Source organism: Sphaerodactylus townsendi, linkage group LG02, assembly GCF_021028975.2.
Source record: "Sphaerodactylus townsendi isolate TG3544 linkage group LG02, MPM_Stown_v2.3, whole genome shotgun sequence".
Lineage (NCBI taxonomy): Eukaryota > Metazoa > Chordata > Lepidosauria > Squamata > Sphaerodactylidae > Sphaerodactylus > Sphaerodactylus townsendi.
In genome coordinates this window covers 105,255,691-105,276,616 of record NC_059426.1, presented here as the reverse complement: position 1 = coordinate 105,276,616, position 20,926 = coordinate 105,255,691, and the positions used below count along the sequence as shown (strand labels likewise).

General features: G+C 42.0%; 1 protein-coding gene across 1 annotated transcript in view; it reads left to right on the top strand.

Annotated features, from left to right (window-relative positions):
* The window catches only part of LOC125425699 (SH3 and multiple ankyrin repeat domains protein 3-like), a 398,055-nt gene that overhangs the window by 73,305 nt on the left and 303,824 nt on the right, over positions 1–20,926 (top strand). Inside the window, exon 9 of the mRNA XM_048483225.1 lies at positions 17,085–17,201. Coding sequence (XP_048339182.1) covers positions 17,085–17,201 — 117 coding nt within the window. The remainder of the gene's footprint in view (positions 1–17,084; positions 17,202–20,926) is intronic.

The following is a 20,926-nucleotide window of genomic DNA, read 5'->3' as shown; positions in this document are numbered from 1 at the left end:
TGTTTGAAACAATCTTATGTTGGCTGTGGCTAACAACTGTTGCGTGTTTCTGAGAAGGTCAGTTGCTTCTTGTAGTGTAGATGTAGATTTTAATGCATCATCTACATAAAAGTCTCTGCAAACAAAATGACATACTTCTGGCCATATTGGTGCTCTAAGAGCTGTGCCGAATGTCACCTCACAATAGTGTATTCAGTGAATTAATAATGCTTCATGTGGTATAAACTGAAAATAAGACATTCATCTAAGGCACCATTTCACAGGAGAGGGAGGTGAGAAAGTTGTGCCCTGAGTCAGAAATCGTTGTGCCCACAGAACTGTGTATCATAGGAAGAAGAAGAAGAGTTGGATTTATATCCCCCCTTTCTCTCCTGTAAGGAGATTCAAAGGGGCTTACAAACTCCTTTCCCTTCCCCGCTCACAACAAACACCTGTGAGGTAGGTGCAGAGGTGTTATCTAGGGAAAATGGAGCCCGGGGACAAAATCTGAGTTTTGTGCCCCCCAATGGGCGGTCGTCTTCCCCCACCGTGACCAAACAATGATTTTTTACACCAGGTCGTTTCAAAGTCACCACCCCATGCCCCAACTCACAAATATGAACACAGCAATCTGCCACACAGCAAAATAAAAATTTTTGAAAACGTTTTCAAAATGCTTTCAAAATGTTTTATTATTGCTGTGAAAACATTTTATGGTGTTGTATTCAGTCCCCCCAATTGGGGGAAACACTTTCAATGTTATTTAAACTGGGGACCCCAGATTCTCCCTTTAAGGTGGATTTAAAAGGAGAATCTGGGCTCCCTAGTTTAAACAAGTGATGCTAGAATCCACCCCCAAACCGCATCATTTTCAATGGTGGTTAAACTAGGGAGCCCAGATTTTCCTTTTAAATCCACTTTAAAGGGAAAATCTGGGGTCTAATGCTAAACAACATTGAAAGTGATTCTGTTTTTGGGTGGATTATCCCCCACCCTGAAACAGCATCACTTTCAATGTTTAAACTGGGGACCTCAGATTCTCGCTTTAAATCCATGTCGAAGGGGGTGGATTTAAAAGGAGAATCTGGGGTAATTTGGGGAGTGCCTGCTGTCAGAGGTGCAATTATTAAGCTAGCAGCACCAAAATTTCAGAGTATCTTCAGGAGACCCTCCTGATGGTACCACCCAGGTTTGGTGAAGTTTAGTTCAGGGAGTCCTGGATCCTCAAAGGTGTTGCCCCATCTATTAGCTCCCATTGGAAACAATGGGGGATGGGCACCCACTTCGGGAGTCAATAACTTTGGACCCTCTGAGCCAAATCTCACCAAACCTGGGTGATATCATCAGGAGAGTCTCCCAAAAAAATCTACAATTTTGGTGCTGCTAGCCTAAAAACTGACCCCCACAGGCCAAAAACACAAAACACACTAAAAATACAAAAAACCACAAACGCGCCTGGGGACATTTGACTCCCCATGTCTCCATTGCAGATATGCCACTGGGTAGGTGTGGCTGAGAGAGCTCAGAAGAACTGTGACTAGCCCAAGGTCACCCAGCTGGCATGTGTTGAAGTACACAGGCTAATCTGAATTCCGCAGATAAGCCTCCACAGCTCAAGTGGCAGGGCAGGGAATCAAACCCAGTTCCTCCAGATTAGATACACCTGCTGTTAATCACTACGGCAATTTTTCATATGGAGCTAGAGATCAAGGGCGCACGCACGCACGCACGCACTCACGCACACACACACACACACACACACACACCACTTGCAACACTCCCTTGCCTCAACAAGCAAGCAAGAGCTGTTTAAAGTGAGTTTGGCTGATGTACATCTGATTGCAAGTATAGGAGTGCACCCATGATCTGGCACTGGTTGCCATATCATGTATTTTGATACGTACCTCTTTTCTGTATTGTATAGCATTGTAAAAGTGTACATTAGTATTTTTGTCAGGAGTGGAGAAAATTATTTTATTTATTTATTTATTTTATTGGACTTATATACCGCCCCATCCCCGAAGGGCTCTGGGCGGTGCACAACATATAAAATACAGTATAAAATAAGTAGTAATTTAAGGCAGCGATAAAAAGTTTTCATTCCTATTTCAATTATAAAACTCAACAAATTAAATTAAAGTGGCGTCCAGCATTCCAGTAATAAAAATCCCTCCCCCCTCAGAGAGGGAGGCATGGCGAGTCTTGTTGGATGACAGGTGGCCCAGTTGTCAAGGGCCGAAGAAAGGGGGCACTATTAGCGGCTGGTTCCTCCAAAGGCCCGGCGGAACAGCTCCGTCTTACAGGCCCTGCGGAACTCCCCAAGGTCCCGCAGGGCCCGGACAGCTGGTGGAAGAGCGTTCCACCAGGCCGGGGCCAAGGCCGTAAAGGTCCTGGCCCGTGTGGAGGCCAGCCGCACCACTGAAGGGCCAGGGACCACCAGTAAATTGGCCTCCGCGGATCGGAGAGGCCGTGTAGGGACATATGGGGTGATGCGGTCTCTAAGATACGATGTGACTCCCCATGTCTCCATTGCAGATATGCCACTGGGTAGGTGTGGCTGAGAGAGCTCAGAAGAACTGTGACTAGCCCAAGGTCACCCAGCTGGCATGTGTTGAAGTACACAGGCTAATCTGAATTCCGCAGATAAGCCTCCACAGCTCAAGTGGCAGGGCAGGGAATCAAACCCAGTTCCTCCAGATTAGATAATTATAAAATTATAAGGTCACTGGATTACCTTGGAGTGATCTATTCTGGAAATGGAGGGAAGAACATTGGGCCTGCTGAGTAAGTTTTTCAGCCAAGGCTGTTCTTAGACTTGTCCTCTAAGTTTTTTCATATTGCATTCTTGTACTTCCTTTGAGGATTGGGGGAAGACTTGCCTGTTAAGTGGTATTAACACACACTGAATAATGCGTTTTCAGTGCACTTTAGTGATAATTTACAAGTGGATATTGCTGTTTCAGTTGCAAAGGGCAATGGAAAGTTGATTGAAAGTGTGCTTTTCCGCATTTGTGAAAGTGCTTTTATAATCATCCAGAATATTCTGTCAATGCTTCAATACTTTTTTATACTCAAAAATTTCAATATTTTTTAACTTACTTAAGAATATTGGCTATGCTTTTGCTTAGAGCAGTTGGGAACTTTGAATTAGCGTTGTAAGCTTATTAATTTTTGTTTCATTGTGAAGTCTTTCACTTCTTGAGCTTGTTATACTTATTCATAATTTTCTGTTCATAAGGTTCTGCGTGCCTTTTTGTTGTACTGGGAACTGTCAAAAGAATTCTAAAGCAATCACTTTCTTGTGCTTGTAATCGGAGACAAATCAGGTTGGTTTACATCAAGAATGTAGGCTAATTGGGCTGTAGAAGCTCAGTAGGAACAAAGTCATCATTCAGAACAGTGTAAAGGAATTCCATTGGCTCTTATCAGTGGTGGAAGGTGTGAAGTGTCTTGGCATACTGAAGGAGCCATCATTCACAACTTGGTTTCCAGACATTTTACTAACACTATTGTTTTGTGATAAAGATTCACAGTTCCACATGGAGACAGAGAACTTACTGTCTTCATTTTCTATGGGGGTAAACAGGACACAGTGGGTCCTATTCAGGTGTTTGTGCATTCTCACATGTAAATTGCATGTGTGACTATATGTAAAGCATATTTCCTGTTCCTGCCACCACACCAAGATGTAAATCCCAGCCTATCAGTAACCAGTGTCTTGGTGAACCTGGTAAGCCCACCTCTGAGCAAGTACAAAAGGCAGAGCTTTTAGGTACTTTAGCCCCTCCTCCAAGGGCATATTTCAGTGTTTAAGAATGATCTTAGCATGCAGTGAGATTTCAGGCACAGTCTGCTTTCTTAAACATGGAAGAACTTTATTACAAAAGGTTAAACTGGAGCACATTTAGGGAAAATAGCCATTTTAGTAAGAGATATAGATCTAGATTAGTTGCATGATGCTACATCAGGCAAAGCAAACACATTCCCCTATGGGTTTCCATATGTCTGAGCTGAGCTCCAATTCTTCTGTCCTCTCACGTTATCCCTCATTTCCCCTTGTTTCTCACTAACAGATTAAGAAAGGGTTCATTTTGAACCTTCTGCCTGCTGAGGTAAAACCTTCCTCTCACAATCCCTGCCTAGTCAAATACCTTGCTCATGTGGGCCCTCTTGTGGCATGCCACTGACATGTAGTTCTGTGTTTTATGATTATCTGTCAAGTCCTCTTTGGCCTATTTTTCACAGTCAAAATGCCCTGTGGTAGATCTGGGAGTGTGCCTGCCGCAGGGCTTTTTGCCCTGCTGTTGACTCTGCACTGATCCCCAGTTCTTCGTGGGATTCATGGCAGGGCTGGCATGTTATGCCCCAAATGTTTCTTCATATGCCCGGTGCTTCTCCATTTGCACCGCGAACTCTTCTGCAATGTCTACCATGCATGCACAGACAACCTCAATTTCCCACATTCTGATTGGCTGAATCTCCCCCCCCCCTCACTTTCATTATTCTAGTTTTAAATGACTCTGAATACAAAACAAGTGCTGAGGATTGGTGCCCTTGCCCCCTCCCCCATCTAAAATCCTTGCGTGTGTGATGGAATCACGCCCTCTGTCTAAAATCTAAATCTAACCTCCTTGCATGTGCAAAAAAACTGCCGCCTTCCCGTTCACGGTGCCTGCAGATGCTGCTTTTCTGTACAAGGTTTCTCCCTCCTTTCTGAAAACCAAGGTTTCTTCCTCCATTTTTTTCCCACTGCAAGGGGGGTGGGCACCGATTCTCAGCACCTGTCCATTGGTGGGGCCGGCCAGAGCAGCAGGGCAGAAAAATAGCCACGGTTCTTCTACCAAGGAGTTTTGCACAGCGGTGGAAGCCACCGGAGCAACAAAGGGGTTGACCCTGCTTAGTTTCTGAGATCTGATGAGATCAGGTAACAGCTTTTAAGTCAATAGTGCTGTGTAAAAAGTTGAAGGAAAATTAATGTTATGATTATGGCACCAGCTAAGAAAATAGCTGTTAGGAAGTGCAAACCAAGGAAGGGGGCAATTGCATCATGCCTGTGCCATCCCTGGCCACAGCACAGCGACTCTGCCTCCTAAGAGGCCTGGTCTGCTGCAGTCAACAACTGACAGGGACTCTGCCCCTACTGCTGTGAAAGTGGCTTATGCAGCACAATGGGATGTGCCACAGATTTTGCCAGTGTAAGTTCTCACCAGCCATTGGGGGCATTTCTGGACAAAAAGGGCTCATGAAGCTGGCTAAAGCAACCCTAGGAATGCTCCCTTCAGCACTGACTGGAGGCACAGCTGCACTGGTCCTTAGACATTGCACTGCTACATAGCTCCCCAGCACTAATGTAAATGCCCTGCACCAGCACAGATGCCCCTTTCATAAAACACAGAACTACATGTCAGTGGCATTACCAAATTACGTAGGGTGGTGAGAACCACAAAGGATTGCGAAGAGCTCCAAGCAGACCTTGATAAATTAGGTGAGTGGGCTAAGAAATGGCAAATGCAGTTCAATGTAGCAAAATGCAAAGTGATGCACATAGAGGCAAAAAATCTAAACTTCACATACAAGCTACAAGGGTCAGTGCTATCAGTCACAGACCAGGAAAGGAATTTGGGCGTCTTAGTTGATAGTTCCATGGGAATGTCAACTCAATGCATGGCAGCTGTGAAAAAGGCAAACTCTATGCTGGGGATAATTAGGAAAGGAATTGAGAATAAAACTGCAAAGATTGTCATGCCCTTATATAAAGCAGTGGTGCGACCGCACTTGGAGTACTCGTGGTCCAGTTCTGGTCGCCGCATCTGAAAAAGGATATTGAGGAGATAGAAAAAGTGCAGAAAAGGGCAACAAGGATGATTGAGGGACTGGAGCACCTTCCCTATGAGGAGAGGCTGCAGCGTTTGGGACTCTTTAGTTTGGAGAGGAGACGTCTGAGGGGGGATATGATTGAAGTCTATAAAATTATGCACGGGGTAGAAAATGTTGACAGAGAGAAATTCTTTTTCTCTTTTTTCTCACAATGTCTCTAGAACCAGGGGGCATTCATTGAAAATGCTGGGGGGAAGAATTAGGACTAATAAAAGGAAACACTTCTTCACGCAACGTGTGATTGGTGTTTGGAATATGCTGCCACAGGAAGTGGTGATGGCCACTAACTTGGATAGCTTTAAAAGGGGCTTGGACAGATTTATGGAGGAGAAGTCGATTTATGGCTACCAATCTTGATCCTCTTTGATCTGAGATTGCAAATGCCTTAACAGACCAGGTGCTTGGGAGCAACAGCCGCAGATCCAGCTGGCTTGTTCTTATGTTCTTATGTTCTTATGTAGTTTACACCAGTGCTAGGGTTATGCCACCTCCAAAGTGGTTTCAGCCTCTTTGAATTGCGCAGTAATTCTCACAGTCTAAAATAGCCAATCTTTTAGGGTTTGCAGAAACTGTTGTATTTGAACATACCAAATATCCCTAGGCTGAAATTTTGTTCAGTGTTTATGCCCTCTTCCCTTTTGCTTTTGATGGAAGAAAAAAAATGGAAAAGCTGTTAGTGTGCATCCATGCAATCTGAACACTGTAATGTTGACCAACAGTGCAAACAGCAGCTAATAGGGATCTTGGAGTTGCACTTGTAAAGATTTCTATTGATTTCTATTCATATCCTACCTCTCCATTGACCAAAGTTGTTTATTAATTAAAATATTTATATTCCACCTTTCCTTGTGGTTCAAGTTTGAAACCTTCCTCCAAATTAAGTGAGTTGTTCCATTGGAGGAAGAGTCATTTAAGTAGAAGGAATGCTGGAGGCTAGTTGGAGATGGTTGGATCTACCACATTGGTAGTAAGATGCTTGGAAATGATAATTGCAAATGGTAAGTAAAAGGAGGCCAAGTCTCCCACAGCTGTAGCAGACCAGCAATTTCTTCCTTTTAACCATAGAATTTGAGGTGAATCATAGAGTGTCACCCTGATGCAATGATGTCACTTCAGGTTTTGGACCAGAAGTTATGTCACATCACAGCACAATCTTGGAGTGCCTGTTCCTACCCCTTTAATTGCTCCCAGTGAGTTGCCAGACCACTAGAAACTTTTTTTTAAAAAAAAGTCAGAAAACTCTTAGTGGTCATAAAACTGTTTTCTCTTCTTTATGTAATTTCAAAGTCATTGTTTGTATACTATAAAATTGTACACCATACAGAGTGTAAGCAAACACACTCTCCTTCAATGATTATTTTGTTTATCTATATATATAAAAATCTAAACGTGTGTTTGTCCCTGATGGTCTCCCTCAGAAGCTGCTGGACGGATTGCCCCCACATTTCCACAGAACGTCCCTCCCCATTCCAGGCAGGTAATCGGACTTTCAAATCACCGAAAGTCCATACCTGAGCCAGGTAAAACGACTTTTTCCTGGCACACCAGGCCATGAAGCTGGCTGTGTTTAACTCTCACCCTTAGAATGCTCTAGCAGCATGTCTGTGGCATGAGGGGTTGGTATGCCCTTACACTGTTCGCGCAGATGGCCAGAGATGAGCAGTGAAAACAGTAAATAGGTAATACGAGTGGAAGTGAAACACATACACACTTTGCCATGTGAGACGTCAGGTGGGGTTCCCTCCCCTCACACGCTGGTAAATTTCACTCTCTGTGCCTCACCCACTGCTACCACACAACACACCTACTCTCATACACATCCAGCTCATCCTCACACACCTCACTCTGCCCTCCCTCACATCCAACCACCACTTCCCCACTTCCTTACCCATATTTGCCACAGCTCTCTTTTACTAAAAGCGAGCTGGAGTTTGGCCTTTTCTTCTAAGAAAATCCGGCGGAGGAGTGGGGGCAGAACCAACACTCACTGGCTTCTGCTTCTTTTGCACATGGCCCATTTAAGAACCCAGGGAGCTGTGGCCCTCCGATCTGAGCCGCCTTCACCCACCCTGCCTCTGCTGCCTGAGTGGGATAGCCTGCTTTCCCCAGTTCTGCCTTACCCAAGCCAGGACTGTGTGTGTCAACCAGCCTCATGGACAGCGGGATTCGCACTCTGGACAGTTCCGTTGTGGAATGGGAAGGGTTACCTTATACTAAAAAAACAAAACAGCACCATCTAACGATGTGCATTGAAAAGGGAAAGAGGGATTCCATTTGACCACCCCAAAATGCTATGCTGGGGATCATTGGACCTGCATGGACATCTGTGTGGGTTGCGGACTGTGATGAGAAGGACAATTGCCACAGGAACGCGTGGCCGGGCCCTCTAGTGTTATATAAAATCTTGGGCATATTAATTAAATTTTCTGTCATGCAGATCTTTCTGAGTGTGATTTAGTTTCACAGAAAAAATTATATTTGAAACAAGCTGTAGTAATAAAAATATTTCTTTTAAATTATTGCCTTTCAATAACATCGTTTAAAATGATTTAGAAATATGATTAGTGCCATCTGGTGGCCATGGTGTTTTATGTTGCAGTGCAATTTGTAGTGCATTGTGTAGGTGCATTGGTACTTTTTATTTTATAAAGTTGAAATAAAGTTCGTAGAAGGACTAGCTATCTTATAGCTTTATTATAAATCACACAATTCTATATTTCTAATATCAGTTAATAAAATTATGGCCATAGATTCACTTTAGAAATAAATAAGATGTTCTTGATTCTCTGGCTACAGAGGAATTTTGAAACAGCTGTTAGTGTATTCTGAAAATCCAGTCTCCGACACGTACACAGGAAAAGCTTATTATGTAGTGATATTTTCAGATGCAGATTCTTGACTGTGCATGCTCAAAGGAGACTGTCATGTTTTCTTCCCCAGTTCCTTTTAATCTCTTTTAATCTCTTTCTGCCATAATACCAGAACAGTGACATAGGTTAGCAAACAACATTCAGAACAAATGATTTTTTTCTTTACTCAACAAGTAATTAAATGTTGGTACTCACTTTTAGAGATTGTATTGATGGGCACAATTATAGATAGTTTTAAAGGGGGCTAGATAGATCCATGGAGCATATGTCTGTCTGTGGCAACTACCACTTGCAATTACAGAGAACCTCTACGTTCAGAGGCAGTAAACGTCTGAACACCAGTGCTAGGAGGCTCTGCAGGAGCATCAACCTTAGGATTACATAGGTCCACCTCTCCACTATCAGTCTGAACCCCTCAGGTGGCTGTTTCCCTGTGTGTTTTGGAAGACCCTGGTACAGGGCAATGGAGTCTCTGCTAGTGGCCATCAAAGACTTAATTCTAATTATGAAAATCCCATTAGCAGCTTTATCTTCAAGAGATAAAAGAAGGTTTTCTGTAAAACAGTAATCTGTCTCAACTGCCTTCTCCTTGATTTTATGTGTGTAGATCCCACCTTATCCACAATACCATAGGTCTTGTAGGCATTCTTCATCTGACTTCTGAAGTCAATGTAATCAGTCTTAGTATTGTATGTATAATTTGGATCTATGAAATCACTTTAGGACAATCCTTCTTTTCTGTACTCTAAGAACATAAGAACATAAGAACAAGCCTGCTGGATCAGACCAGAGTCCATCTAGTCCAGCTCTTTGCTACTTGCAATGGCCCACCAGGTGCCTTTGGGAGCTCACATGCAGGAGGTGAAAGCAATGGCCTTCTGCAGCTGTTGCTCCCGAGCACCTGGACTCTACCACTTCTTATGAATAACTAGCAGGGCACCAGTGCTTCACTACGCATACTTCATCACAGGCTCTCTATGAATTTCGGGGTGACCTTCAACATACTTCTTTACAGCCTGTTTGTGAACTTTGGGTGACATCCAGCATCTTTCCTCACAGCCTGTCTGTGGACTGATGGGTTTGTTTTCGCAAATTTGCAACATCCTCCTGTAGTTGTCTTTTTCTAATGCAATGTGTTATTGCTCTCTTTCACCTGGTGGGCTCCAAAAGACGTTATGTGGAAGCAGCCATTGTATTTTCGGAATGCAGAAAGGAAGTGTTCTGCCATTGGATGCCGATGAGTAAGAAGGCTGTGAAGAGGTAGGGTTGGGTGAAGAGGGTAGGGTTGAAGCATAAGCATTTTATTGTCATTGTGCACGCACAACGAAATTAACAGCAGCATTCCTCGATGCACACAATTTCAGACTCATACCCCGTCCTCACTTTCCCGTTCCTCCACCCATCCCTACACAGCGCCAGGGCAGGGAGGGCAGGGAAGCTGGACTGTACCGCCACTTCAGCACATTCCTGAAGGGCAGGGAGCTGGACTGTACTGCCACTGCAGCACATTTCTGGGGACTCATCCTGCCACTTCAGAGCATGACACCAAGCACGGGGTGATCGGAGGCCGAGAGCAGTAAACTTGTCTGCACAGTAATCAATCTGATGTCCATATGCAAAACCCAACAAATGTTTAGTAGTCCAAGGTGATAGTGTGGTTTTGATTGTATTTGGCTGTATCAGTGTTGTTAACGTGAAGGTGGGTGGAGGAGTACTTTTTCACAGCCTGTCTGTTAACTTTGGGGTGACATTCAGTATGCTTTTTTGCAGCCTGTTTGTTGAAGCTAGTGGTGTTTAATTGTTACCCTTAGAATGTTCGTGCAGCATGTCTGTGGACTGAGGGGCTGATTTGCCCTTAGAATGTTCGCGCAGATGGCCAGAGATGAGCAGTTAAAACAGTAAATGTGTAATAACTTGAGTAAAACTGAATATTTTGAAAAATCCTTTCTTAGCGAGCACCTAAACCACATAATGAACTGGTGTGCCAAATTTCAACATTGTAGGTTTGGTGGTTTTTGATTTCTGTACATGAGTCAGTCAGTGAGTCAGTGAATGGTATTTCGTGTTTATAGATATAGATAGATGCTTCGGTCATCATCCAGTACCAGCATCATTCCTGAACTCAAGCTTGAGATTAAAAGTATTGTTCCATCTCACGGCTATGATTCCTAATGCACCACCTCCACTGGACTACACATTATTTGATCCCAGTGATGGTGTATTTCAGTTTACATTGTCTCTTTTTGGTACTAGCCTTCTATATTACTGTCAGTGGCTACATACCTGATTCTGAGGCCAAACTCCCAAAAGGCAACCTACTCCTCATCTCATTGTCTCAGCTCTAGAATCTCTTCATGTTATGCTCTAGAATCTTTCCATGTTCAGAAGCCAAGAATGTCTAATCTGAACAAGGTTTAGGATTCCTTTCCTAGCCTTTCAGTATCTGAAAGAAAGTCTTTCACCCCCATATAGGAGTTCAGAATGTAATCAGAGCAGCTGTTCTGCATGGCATCCTCTGGGAGTCTAGAGGTGAAACTATACCTGAAGGTACAGGATCCTCTGTTCATTCTTTGAGGTTCTGATACACAGAGGCTTCCTGTGCTCATCTATTGGTTGTCATTGATTACTACAGCTGCTATCCAGAGGCAGAAGTGTTCATCACTGGTTTGGCAATTGCTGTAATGCCAAAATTGTACAAGATTTTTTTCCATTTTATGGTATACCAACTGCTGTCACAGTGACAATGGGTAACCTTTGCAGAGTCTACAGCTTGCTCAGTTTTCAAATTATCTTGGATTCAAACACAGAAAAATCACATCATGCTGGCCTCAAGCAAATGGAGAGGTTGAGAGGTTTAAGGGGAATACTGAAGAAAGTTTTATATGTTGTTGCAGTAGGAGCTAATATGAAGCAAGAACTATTCAGGGTTGAACAGAACAGAACAGAAAGCCTTTATTGGCATATTAAAAAACACAATAGCTACAAAGCAAACCAATACAGCAAAACACATCCAATGCAAACCCACATGACACATCGATCCATGTTCTCACCTTCAACAAAAAGAAGGCCCCCAGTTCTCATTCCACTGGGCCCGAACCACCCAACAACAAGCAAATTCTGTCTGCATCATACTGGCCATATTTGTTATAATTACTATTAGCAAGAGACAGAAATTGAAACACATATTAAATATAAAATTAATACCACAGATAAACATTTCAGAGCTGCTACAGAGACATGCTAAATTCCCAGGTTAATATATTATAGTATAGCAATAAAATATTAAGAGTAAGGATTGGCAATGATAAGGAAGAGAGAGAGAGAGTTAATTACTTATGCTCTAAACATACACTTAGGACCCACTTGCTGGATTATTTGGCATTCCAATTATTCCTGCAAGGAGAAAGTTCTGCCACAATCCTCATAGGAAGGTTGGTATTATTCAGAAGAATTGGAATTGCGTAAACCAAGTCAAAGCAGGGGCCATGTGGTGAGTAGTGGTATGGAATTTACATATCCGATCTCTTGACTCCTTGGTTTCCTCGAAAGAACAGTGAAACAGAGAATGGGCTACTATGGTTTCAATCTATGTTTGGTGTGCAGGAACATAATCTTTGAGTTTTATCAAGATTATTGAACCTGCCACGCAAAAGTGCGGAGAGGCATAACATTAAAATCTGGCAAGCGTCAAGGCCTCGCCGTTGTGTTGGGAGTTAACCAGAGTAATTAAATGAGTAGAGCCATTTGGCCTTGGATCGGGGGAATTAAGCTAGATTAAGTGGTGAGCATGTCCTTTTTTGCTGCCTTGGTCAGTGTTTGGAATCTCCACATCAAGCAGTTTCACTTTCAGAGGTGTTATAAGCCTCAGTAGAGGGAGTAAGGCATACTGATGTATTCCACAGATAGACCAATGGTTTCAATTTTGTTTTTTGATAATATTGTGACTACAACATTGATTTGCATATCTTGTAGAGAAGAGTGAATGAAACTGGAAGAGTCCTTGTTGATAATGTATTTTTGAGCCAATATTTGAATGCTCTTAACCAAGCTTGCAAGGTCCTCAAAAGTTGATCTGTCCCGTTTCCAGGCAAATAGCAGCAAAGGGAACACAGTTAGGTAGGCCCATTATTTCTTCGTGTAGAAATTTGGATTGTAGAGTGTTAATGGTTTTATTAACTGCAGAGATCCAAATTGGGGACCCGTGATAATATCTGTGTGTCTCGGACTTTTGGCATTAAATAATACCTTAACTGCTGCAGGTATATATCTGGCTACCAGTGTTGTAGAAGAAACGGAGACTGCTCCTAACGCTATTGGAGGCCAAGGTTGAGGAAAGATTGCAATGCGGGCACCCAAGACAGATTATATATAGAGGAGAAGGTGATTCCCTAGAGAGTATTTAAATTGTTTGACCTGCTCCTTAGAGTAATATTATTCGACTTCCTAACTTGTGCATCTTCAACCGTCGTGAAAAAACTAAAATTTTGGATTTGTTATAATTAATCTCCAGTTTATTAGTTTTACAATACTGGATGCATCGCCTAATCAGACGGAGAAGGCCCACTTTAGATCTTGAAAGTAAAACTGCATCATCCGCATATAGCATTAATGGTATTGGCAATGCATTTAGAATAGGAGGATGACTATTGGTTTCTGATAATGCAGGGGCTAAGTCATTCAAAAAATATTGAACAGTGTGGGGGCTAGTATGCAGCCTTGCTTGACTCCTTTCGTGATTGCGATATTTTCTGTTAGCAGGCCCTCTTGCGAGCATTTGACCTGGCAAGATGTATTCGAGTGGAGTTGTTTGATCAGGAGGAGCAGTCTTGGGTACTATTCAGGGTTCTCAGCAGTTATTGAACAAATCCTCATTGTTCCACTACCATGACACCAGTAACAATGATGTTAGGAAGACAACATTGCCTCAATTTTTTGTCTCATTCAAAGATGCATTTCTACACTAACGTCATGAGAAGACAAAGCTCATAATGGAATAATATGCTGAGCAAAACAGGCCAGCCACAATTTTACCTTTCAAAGTGAGAGACATGCTTCTTGCAAAGAACATTCAGCCTCAAAACAAATTCTCAATGTTTTTCTATCCTGCACCATATTATACCACATATATCAATGGCACAATGAGGTGTAGCCATAGATGCACAAAAAATGTGTCTCACATCAAACCACTCCTTAGCATTCACATTCCCAGATTAGATTATGATGATGACAATTTTATCCACAGTGAAAATGTCACCTTTTCTAACACTTCTAGAAACATCATTAGCTCCAGAAACAAGAAATCATTGTTACCCACAAAAGATCAGCCATCATGCTTTGAGCTATTTTCAGGACTATGTCACATAAACTAACAACACATACACTCATGCATATGTACATACACAATCATTAGGATTTTTTAAAAATAGATGTTGGAATGTTTAAGTTTCTGAGTTACTGCTTAAAGGTGTTACCACCCCAGGAAAATAAACAAAAGATTTTCCTGAGCTAGGTTACCTGACTACACTGGCTCCATGCCCGGACGTGGAGACTTGTGTGGTTCAGAAACCTCCATAAGGTTCACAGAGAACGTATATGTATGATTGTGCTAATGTTATATGGTCCCCTCTTGCTTATGCCCCTTTTTAAGAGGTATTAAGCCCCTCTTTAGTTGAATTTATGATGTGCCCGCTGTTTGGGATTTTAGTTTGACTAGGTTCTCCAGTTAGTTTAAGGTTTTGTTATTGTTAATTTAGGAGAGTCTTGCCTACAAGTATATGTGTGTATCCCTTAAGGTTTCTCTAATGTTTAAGTTTAGAAAAGTTATTTTGAAATTTGTGACTGTTACCAAAAACAGTAGCCTGTAGAGGCTGATATTAAGGTACAAGGAAGTTGGCTCTGGAATGCAGCTTAGACCAACACCCAGCCGACTCCTTAGCAAAGACAAAAGACCCCCCTTTGGACTTGCAAATCAGATCTGTTGGCAGCACCCAGAGATCCCCAGCCATTGGAAGATGTGCAGGGACCACCATTGGACAGTTTGAACTTTTCTTTGTTGTAAGGATGAGGAGCGGGAGCCTCAGGGCATTACCGAAGGAGACAGCCATCTGATAAAGAAGATAGCTGGGTGCGGTAGCGAGCCCACCTAGATTTCCTGAATGCACTGTTATCTGCTCTCCCTTCAGCACCATTGCCAGATCCCGCGAGAAGACGTTTGATGGCGAGAGTTTGTAATCACATTCAGAAGTTGTAATTATATCTTGCTTTTGTATTGTTGTTTTCTTATTGATGTTTGGAGAGGGACTTGCCCCCTCCCCTCCCCTTTTACCTTTGCCCCTTTGAAGTTTGGGAATAAAGGTTCTTGCACTGGGTTGCAAGAGCACAATTCTCCTGCCCGAGCTGTGACCACCATCTCCGAAATAAAATCCTTTTGCTTTGAAGATCATCGGTTTCCTGTGCCTCATTATGTTGCCGAGCTGAAATCACTTATTGTTACCCGAGCAGCAGCGGTAACAAAGGGACTGCATAAGGAAACAGGGAGAAGAAGGGATATGATGTTTGTAACAACTCTTGTTCCTTTAATATGGGCCAATGTTTAGACAGCCCTAGTCCATTCCAGGATTTACAGACCAATCCAGATTGGGTAGGTGGGCAGTGATGGCACCACTCCAGTGCTGCCCTGCCCTCTCCAAAGGACTTCCTTGAAGCTTGAAGAGCCCGAAAAGAAAAAAAAACCCAACCAGCTGCCAAATGTCTCCCATAGGGGATAATGGAGATACACCATAAAAATGTGACATATCTCCAACGACAGCTCCGTTGGTGCATGGGGGTTGGGTGGGAAGTGGAAGCCAACTAAGGTTGGCTCCACCCCCCCAGCCCCCAGCCCCAAACGCCCCTGGCCATGCCAGCACAGCTTCAGCACTGGCGGGCCTAAAGAAAGTTAGCGGCTTCTGGGTTGGGCACCATGGAGTTGTACAGTGCCCACCTGGGGAAGCTGCCCCTCTGCCGGTACATTTGCTTCTTGTGCCAGCAGGATGGACACCCACATTGGCTCCAGATATGGGTCTTGCCTCCCCCCTCTGGATTGGGCAGATGGTGTGAGAAAGAACTGAGAAAAAGGAAGTTGCAGTCACTGCAGTTCCACACAGAAAGAACCTGAGTCTTTATACAGTGTTCCTCTTTAAATTGTTGCTGCCTCTTTATTGTGTTCCTAGTGTTAATGACACAATTCAGCAGCCCTCAACATACTTTCCTTCTCGATATATATGTTCTTTCCTCTAGGTATATCAGTTTGCCAGCCTTCACCCATAGGTGAAGCACAGTGACCAGGTTGCTTACCTGTAACTGTTGTTCTTTGAGTTGTGATCTATGAATTCTCACAACCAGCCCACTTTTCCCTCAACAGGAACTTTACTTTGCTGAAGCATAACTTTTTGTAAGTAATTGAGAGGAAAGACATGACTCACCCCAAACACCTGCAGATAAGGCTATGCCTCTGAGGGAGAATACTTTTTCCTAACACGAGCTTTAAATGTTTCATAATCAAAACTCTGAGCAGATATGAAGTCTATCACTTTGAATGCACAGATGACCACTCAAATAATATCAACTAGAGGTAGGCAAACTGTTCCTCTATATCTGTTTCCCTCTTAAAACCCACAGCAGGAATAACTTCAGAAACATTTTTCAAAACATACAACCAACCTCTCATATAGCCAGCCAGCCAGCCAGATAGATAGATATTTTCTTGGTTTATTGGTATTTATATATTTTCTTGGTATTTATTTGTTACTATCATGTAAAATATAAAAGTTTTTGACATTTTAGCATTATTGTAAAATGTTCTATTTAGCATGATGTTTTATTTCAACAACATATTGATGTTCAGGGTATTCATGTATCATTCTTCTATCCCCTGGTTTACCAAAAGTTGGAAAGCTAAAGAGCCAAGCTATTTTGGGGATCATTTAAATAGAAATTAGCAGAAAAGGAGCATGTTATCACAAGTTTTCTTAACAAAAGGGACCATTAAAGTTACTTCTGTGCTTTTATTGCTTTGTCTTGCTAATCTAGATGTTTCAGATGTTTTGTGGACCCGTGCTGGAGTATGGCTTGAGTCCACAATGCGCAAATGGTCAGAATGTTTTATTTCTGATCCAAGCACAATTTCTGAAGAAGGGGATAATGAAATTGGATGCAAATTTAAAAATGCTCACCTCACTGAACAAAGAATTCTGTGTATATTGGCCCTAATACATTATCCTTGAAAGAAGTATTTTATCAAACTGAATGCTTTACGATATATAATTACAATGTTTAATTGTGAAGTGTAATTAAAATATGAACTTTGAATCTTTATAGGCATGTAGATATGGCCACGTCCAGCATTTAGAACATTTTCTATTTTATGGAGCAGATATGGGAGCACAAAACGCCTCTGGAAATACAGCACTACATATATGTGCCCTTTACAATCAGGTTAGTTATTATGGTTTCTCTTTTAATGGCATATATTTCACTGGAAATGTTGAAAGTTACAGTTGTTGTTCTTTAGGGTTTTTTTTAATGAGCAAAAAGGTAGATTAGAATGAACATTGAGGCTTTATCATTCTTTTTTATTCCAGCATATAATTTAAATATTTGGGCTTTTTCTCATTTTAGTTTTTATTTGCAGGCATTTTAGTTTCCTAAAAGCATTAGTTTCTTGAAATTATTGTAACTGCAACTGAACACAGTTCAGCTATTCTTTTTTTAGAAGACATATCAGCAAAATCAATCCTAGTGACTCTAGTACTTCTTATCCAGCACCACTGTGTAATCAATTTGTCCCTGCTTTTGTGCAAGGGTAAACTTAAACAGATCTCTTACTGATTTACTTATTAAAGATTTACCGATATTACTTATTAAAGATTTATTGTGATATGAGTTTTTCGTGTACTACAGTCCACTTCATCAGATGTAAGAAGTGGTATACTGGTACCCCTATACTGGTACCCCTATTTATGTGAACACATATGTAAAATTACAAAATTATACACAAGGTTTGGATCAGGGTCATATGGAGGGCCTAGGTGGAATCTCTGTCTGGGGCCCTATGGTAACTTTTGACATCTTTGCCATGTCATGCTGTGACTTGAAGTTAAAGCATTGCAAAAATTTCTGTTCCAATCCTGTAACTGTCCAGCTAGTTTGAAGGTAGGACAACACCCTCAAAGTATTTTATGTACTGTATATGCTTCCTGTCCGCAAGTGCTTTTAGGCTTAGCATTTTAGCCACTGGGGCCCTTTGTTTTTAACTGATCGTGAACTTTTTGTGGTTGTTTTATGTAGGATGTTATTGTGTAAGGCACCTTGAAAATTTGGGTGCTGTGTGGTTTCCGGGCTGTATGGCCTTGTTCTAGCAGCATTCTCTCCTGACATTTCGCCTGCATCTGGGGCTGGCATCTTCAGAGGATCTGATGTTGGGAAAGCAAGTGGAATATATATACCTGTTGGAGTGTCCAGGGTGGGTGAAAAAACATTGTCTGTGAGTAACAAAGAAGACAGCCAGGTCAATAGGTGAGGGCATCTGAATAGAAGTATGAGTAACAATGAAGTCTATAGCATGGGAGTAACAATGGAGATAGCAAGGTCAATAGGTGAGAGCATCTGAATAGAAGTATCCTGGCCTTTGTTTCCTTTGTCTATAGTCATCCTATGTTTGTGTGGAGCTGATTAGTCACTGTCTTGACTCTAGTATTTTTCAATACTGGCTGTCAAGTTCTGTTCATTTTCATGGTTTCTTCCTAAATTGGGTCCATGCTTGTGGATTTCAATGTTGAAATTCTCCATGTGCTTGTGTAAGCTTCTCTGTAGTCCACTTTAGGGGTTGGCTGAATGTCCAGAATTTCTGTGTTTTCAAATAATATTCTATGTCCAGGTTGGTTTATCATATGTTCTGCTATTGCTGATTTTTCTGTCTGAAATAGTCTCCATTTGGAGCCACAGAGAAGAAGAACTAAACAAGTTCCTGGACCATATCAATAAGATCCACCTCCAATCTTGCATTTTGGTATGAAAAGAAAAAAATGAAGGAAACTTCGCTATTTTAGATGTTTTGGTCATCCATGAAGCCAAAAAACCAGGTGGGCCACTAGCTACAGTATACAGAAACCCACGACGCATGATACAGATATCTACACAAAAAACTCCAATCATCATCCAGGGCAAAAAAGGAGCACCCATAAAACCTTTGGTAGACTACTTGAAACAGAATCTGTGAACCCCACCTCCTTCAAGATGAATTGAATCACCTAAACAGGGCAATTCTACAGGCTAATGGTTACTCCTAATTACAGACATCAGAAGGGCTGCAAGACTAAGAATGCAAACTCATATGAACAAAGATAGAGCCATCTAGGAGGGGAAAGGGTTCTTACCATACATCAAGGGAACCACTCTGACTGGTATAGGAGAAACTGATGAAGAAGCACTTAACTCTACAAACAATCTGCTACACCCACTGAGAAAAATTCAGCTTAGTGCTACATTCTGAAAAAAAAAGGATAAGAGGGATCCTCACTTCTAGGCCACGGAGTCTACCGCATACCATGCAGCTGTGGACATGCCTACATAGGGAAACCACTCAAGCATGGCGAGCTCAGACACGTAGATCCATCAGAAGAACACAAAAGGCAATTGCAGACTATTTCCCAGCCTGAAAAATCAATAGCAATAGCAGAACACAAGGATAAACTAACCTGGACATAGAATAACACATTATTTGAAAACACAGTGAATTCTGAGGACCATTCTGACAACCCCCTACGTCCAGACTCCATACAGAGGGAAGCCACATTGAACTCACACAAGCATGGACAATTTCAGCAGAAGGAAGACACCCTGCAAATGAACAGAACCTGACAGCCGGTGTTCAGAAAATACCTAGACAAGACGGTGAGCAATGTACCACGCGAACATGGGATGATTCAAGTCAAAGTATAGCATTTAGCCTGCATACTTCTATTCAGACGCTCACCTATTGAATCTTACTATCTCCCATTGTTACTCCCATGCTATAGATTTCATTGTTACTCATACTTCTATTCAGATGCCCTCACCTATTGACCTGGCTTGCCTCTTTGTTACTCAAGATAATGTTTCTTCTACCCACCTCTGACACTCCAATAGATACATATACTCCACTTGCTTTCCCTCCCAACATCAGATCCTTCCAAGACATGCCAGCCCCAGATGCAGGGGCAAATGCCTGCAGAGAATGCTGCTAGAACAGCCATACAGCCCGGAAACTACACTATACACCCAAGTGATTCAAGCCAGGAGTTTCTCTCGACAGCACCTGAAAATAGATTCTGTCAAGAGGTATAAATACTGCAATTACACACATTTATGCCAAGTAAGAGTTTACCATTTAGGGACACTTGATTGTTAAATAACACTTCATTATTATAGTTATTGTGCTTCTAATGCTGCACTGCATTTGAAGTACACAAGTAATGAGACCTGTTATAACCAGTGAAACACCTGTTAAGGCATCTGCTTGTTTATTAATTATTGCTTCAATTTTAAAAGCTCTCTGAAACCAGATTTTTTTGGTATATCTAAACTATTTCTGAATTTAGAAAAGGATAGGATTTGAAATGTAAATATGTCATAATGCTTTTTTTTAATTCTAAGGTATTAAATTTGCACCTAGCTGTTAAAAAAGTTGATCTGGAATTGCCATGGGTAGTACTCATTGTTACCTGTGAGAGAGATACAACTATAAAGAAGGTGAAAGAAAACTCATACATTTAATTCTGAATCTAGGCTAGGGTTCCAAATTGACTTCTAAAATTCTATCCTTTGAAGCTGCCATTTTCTCCAGGGGAGCTGATCTCTGTAGTCTGGAGATCAGTTGTCATTCCAGAACTCCAAGTACCACCTGGAGGTTGGCAAACTTGATCTAGGCTCTGTGAGTACAAACTACATCTTCCAGATCTCTCATTATGGCAGACCTCCTGCTGATAGCCCTCTTTGCCTGCCACTATTTCATGTGGTGGTAAGAGAAAAATAAAAAGGTGACATCATCAGAGTTGCTATGTCATTTCTGGAAAATCTTGAAGTAAAATAGGATAGCTCTAAAATTGCTAGGAAAACTATGGTTTTACTACAGAGTTCCTAGAGATACTCTACATCACTTCCAGGTTTTCCTCCAAGTGACA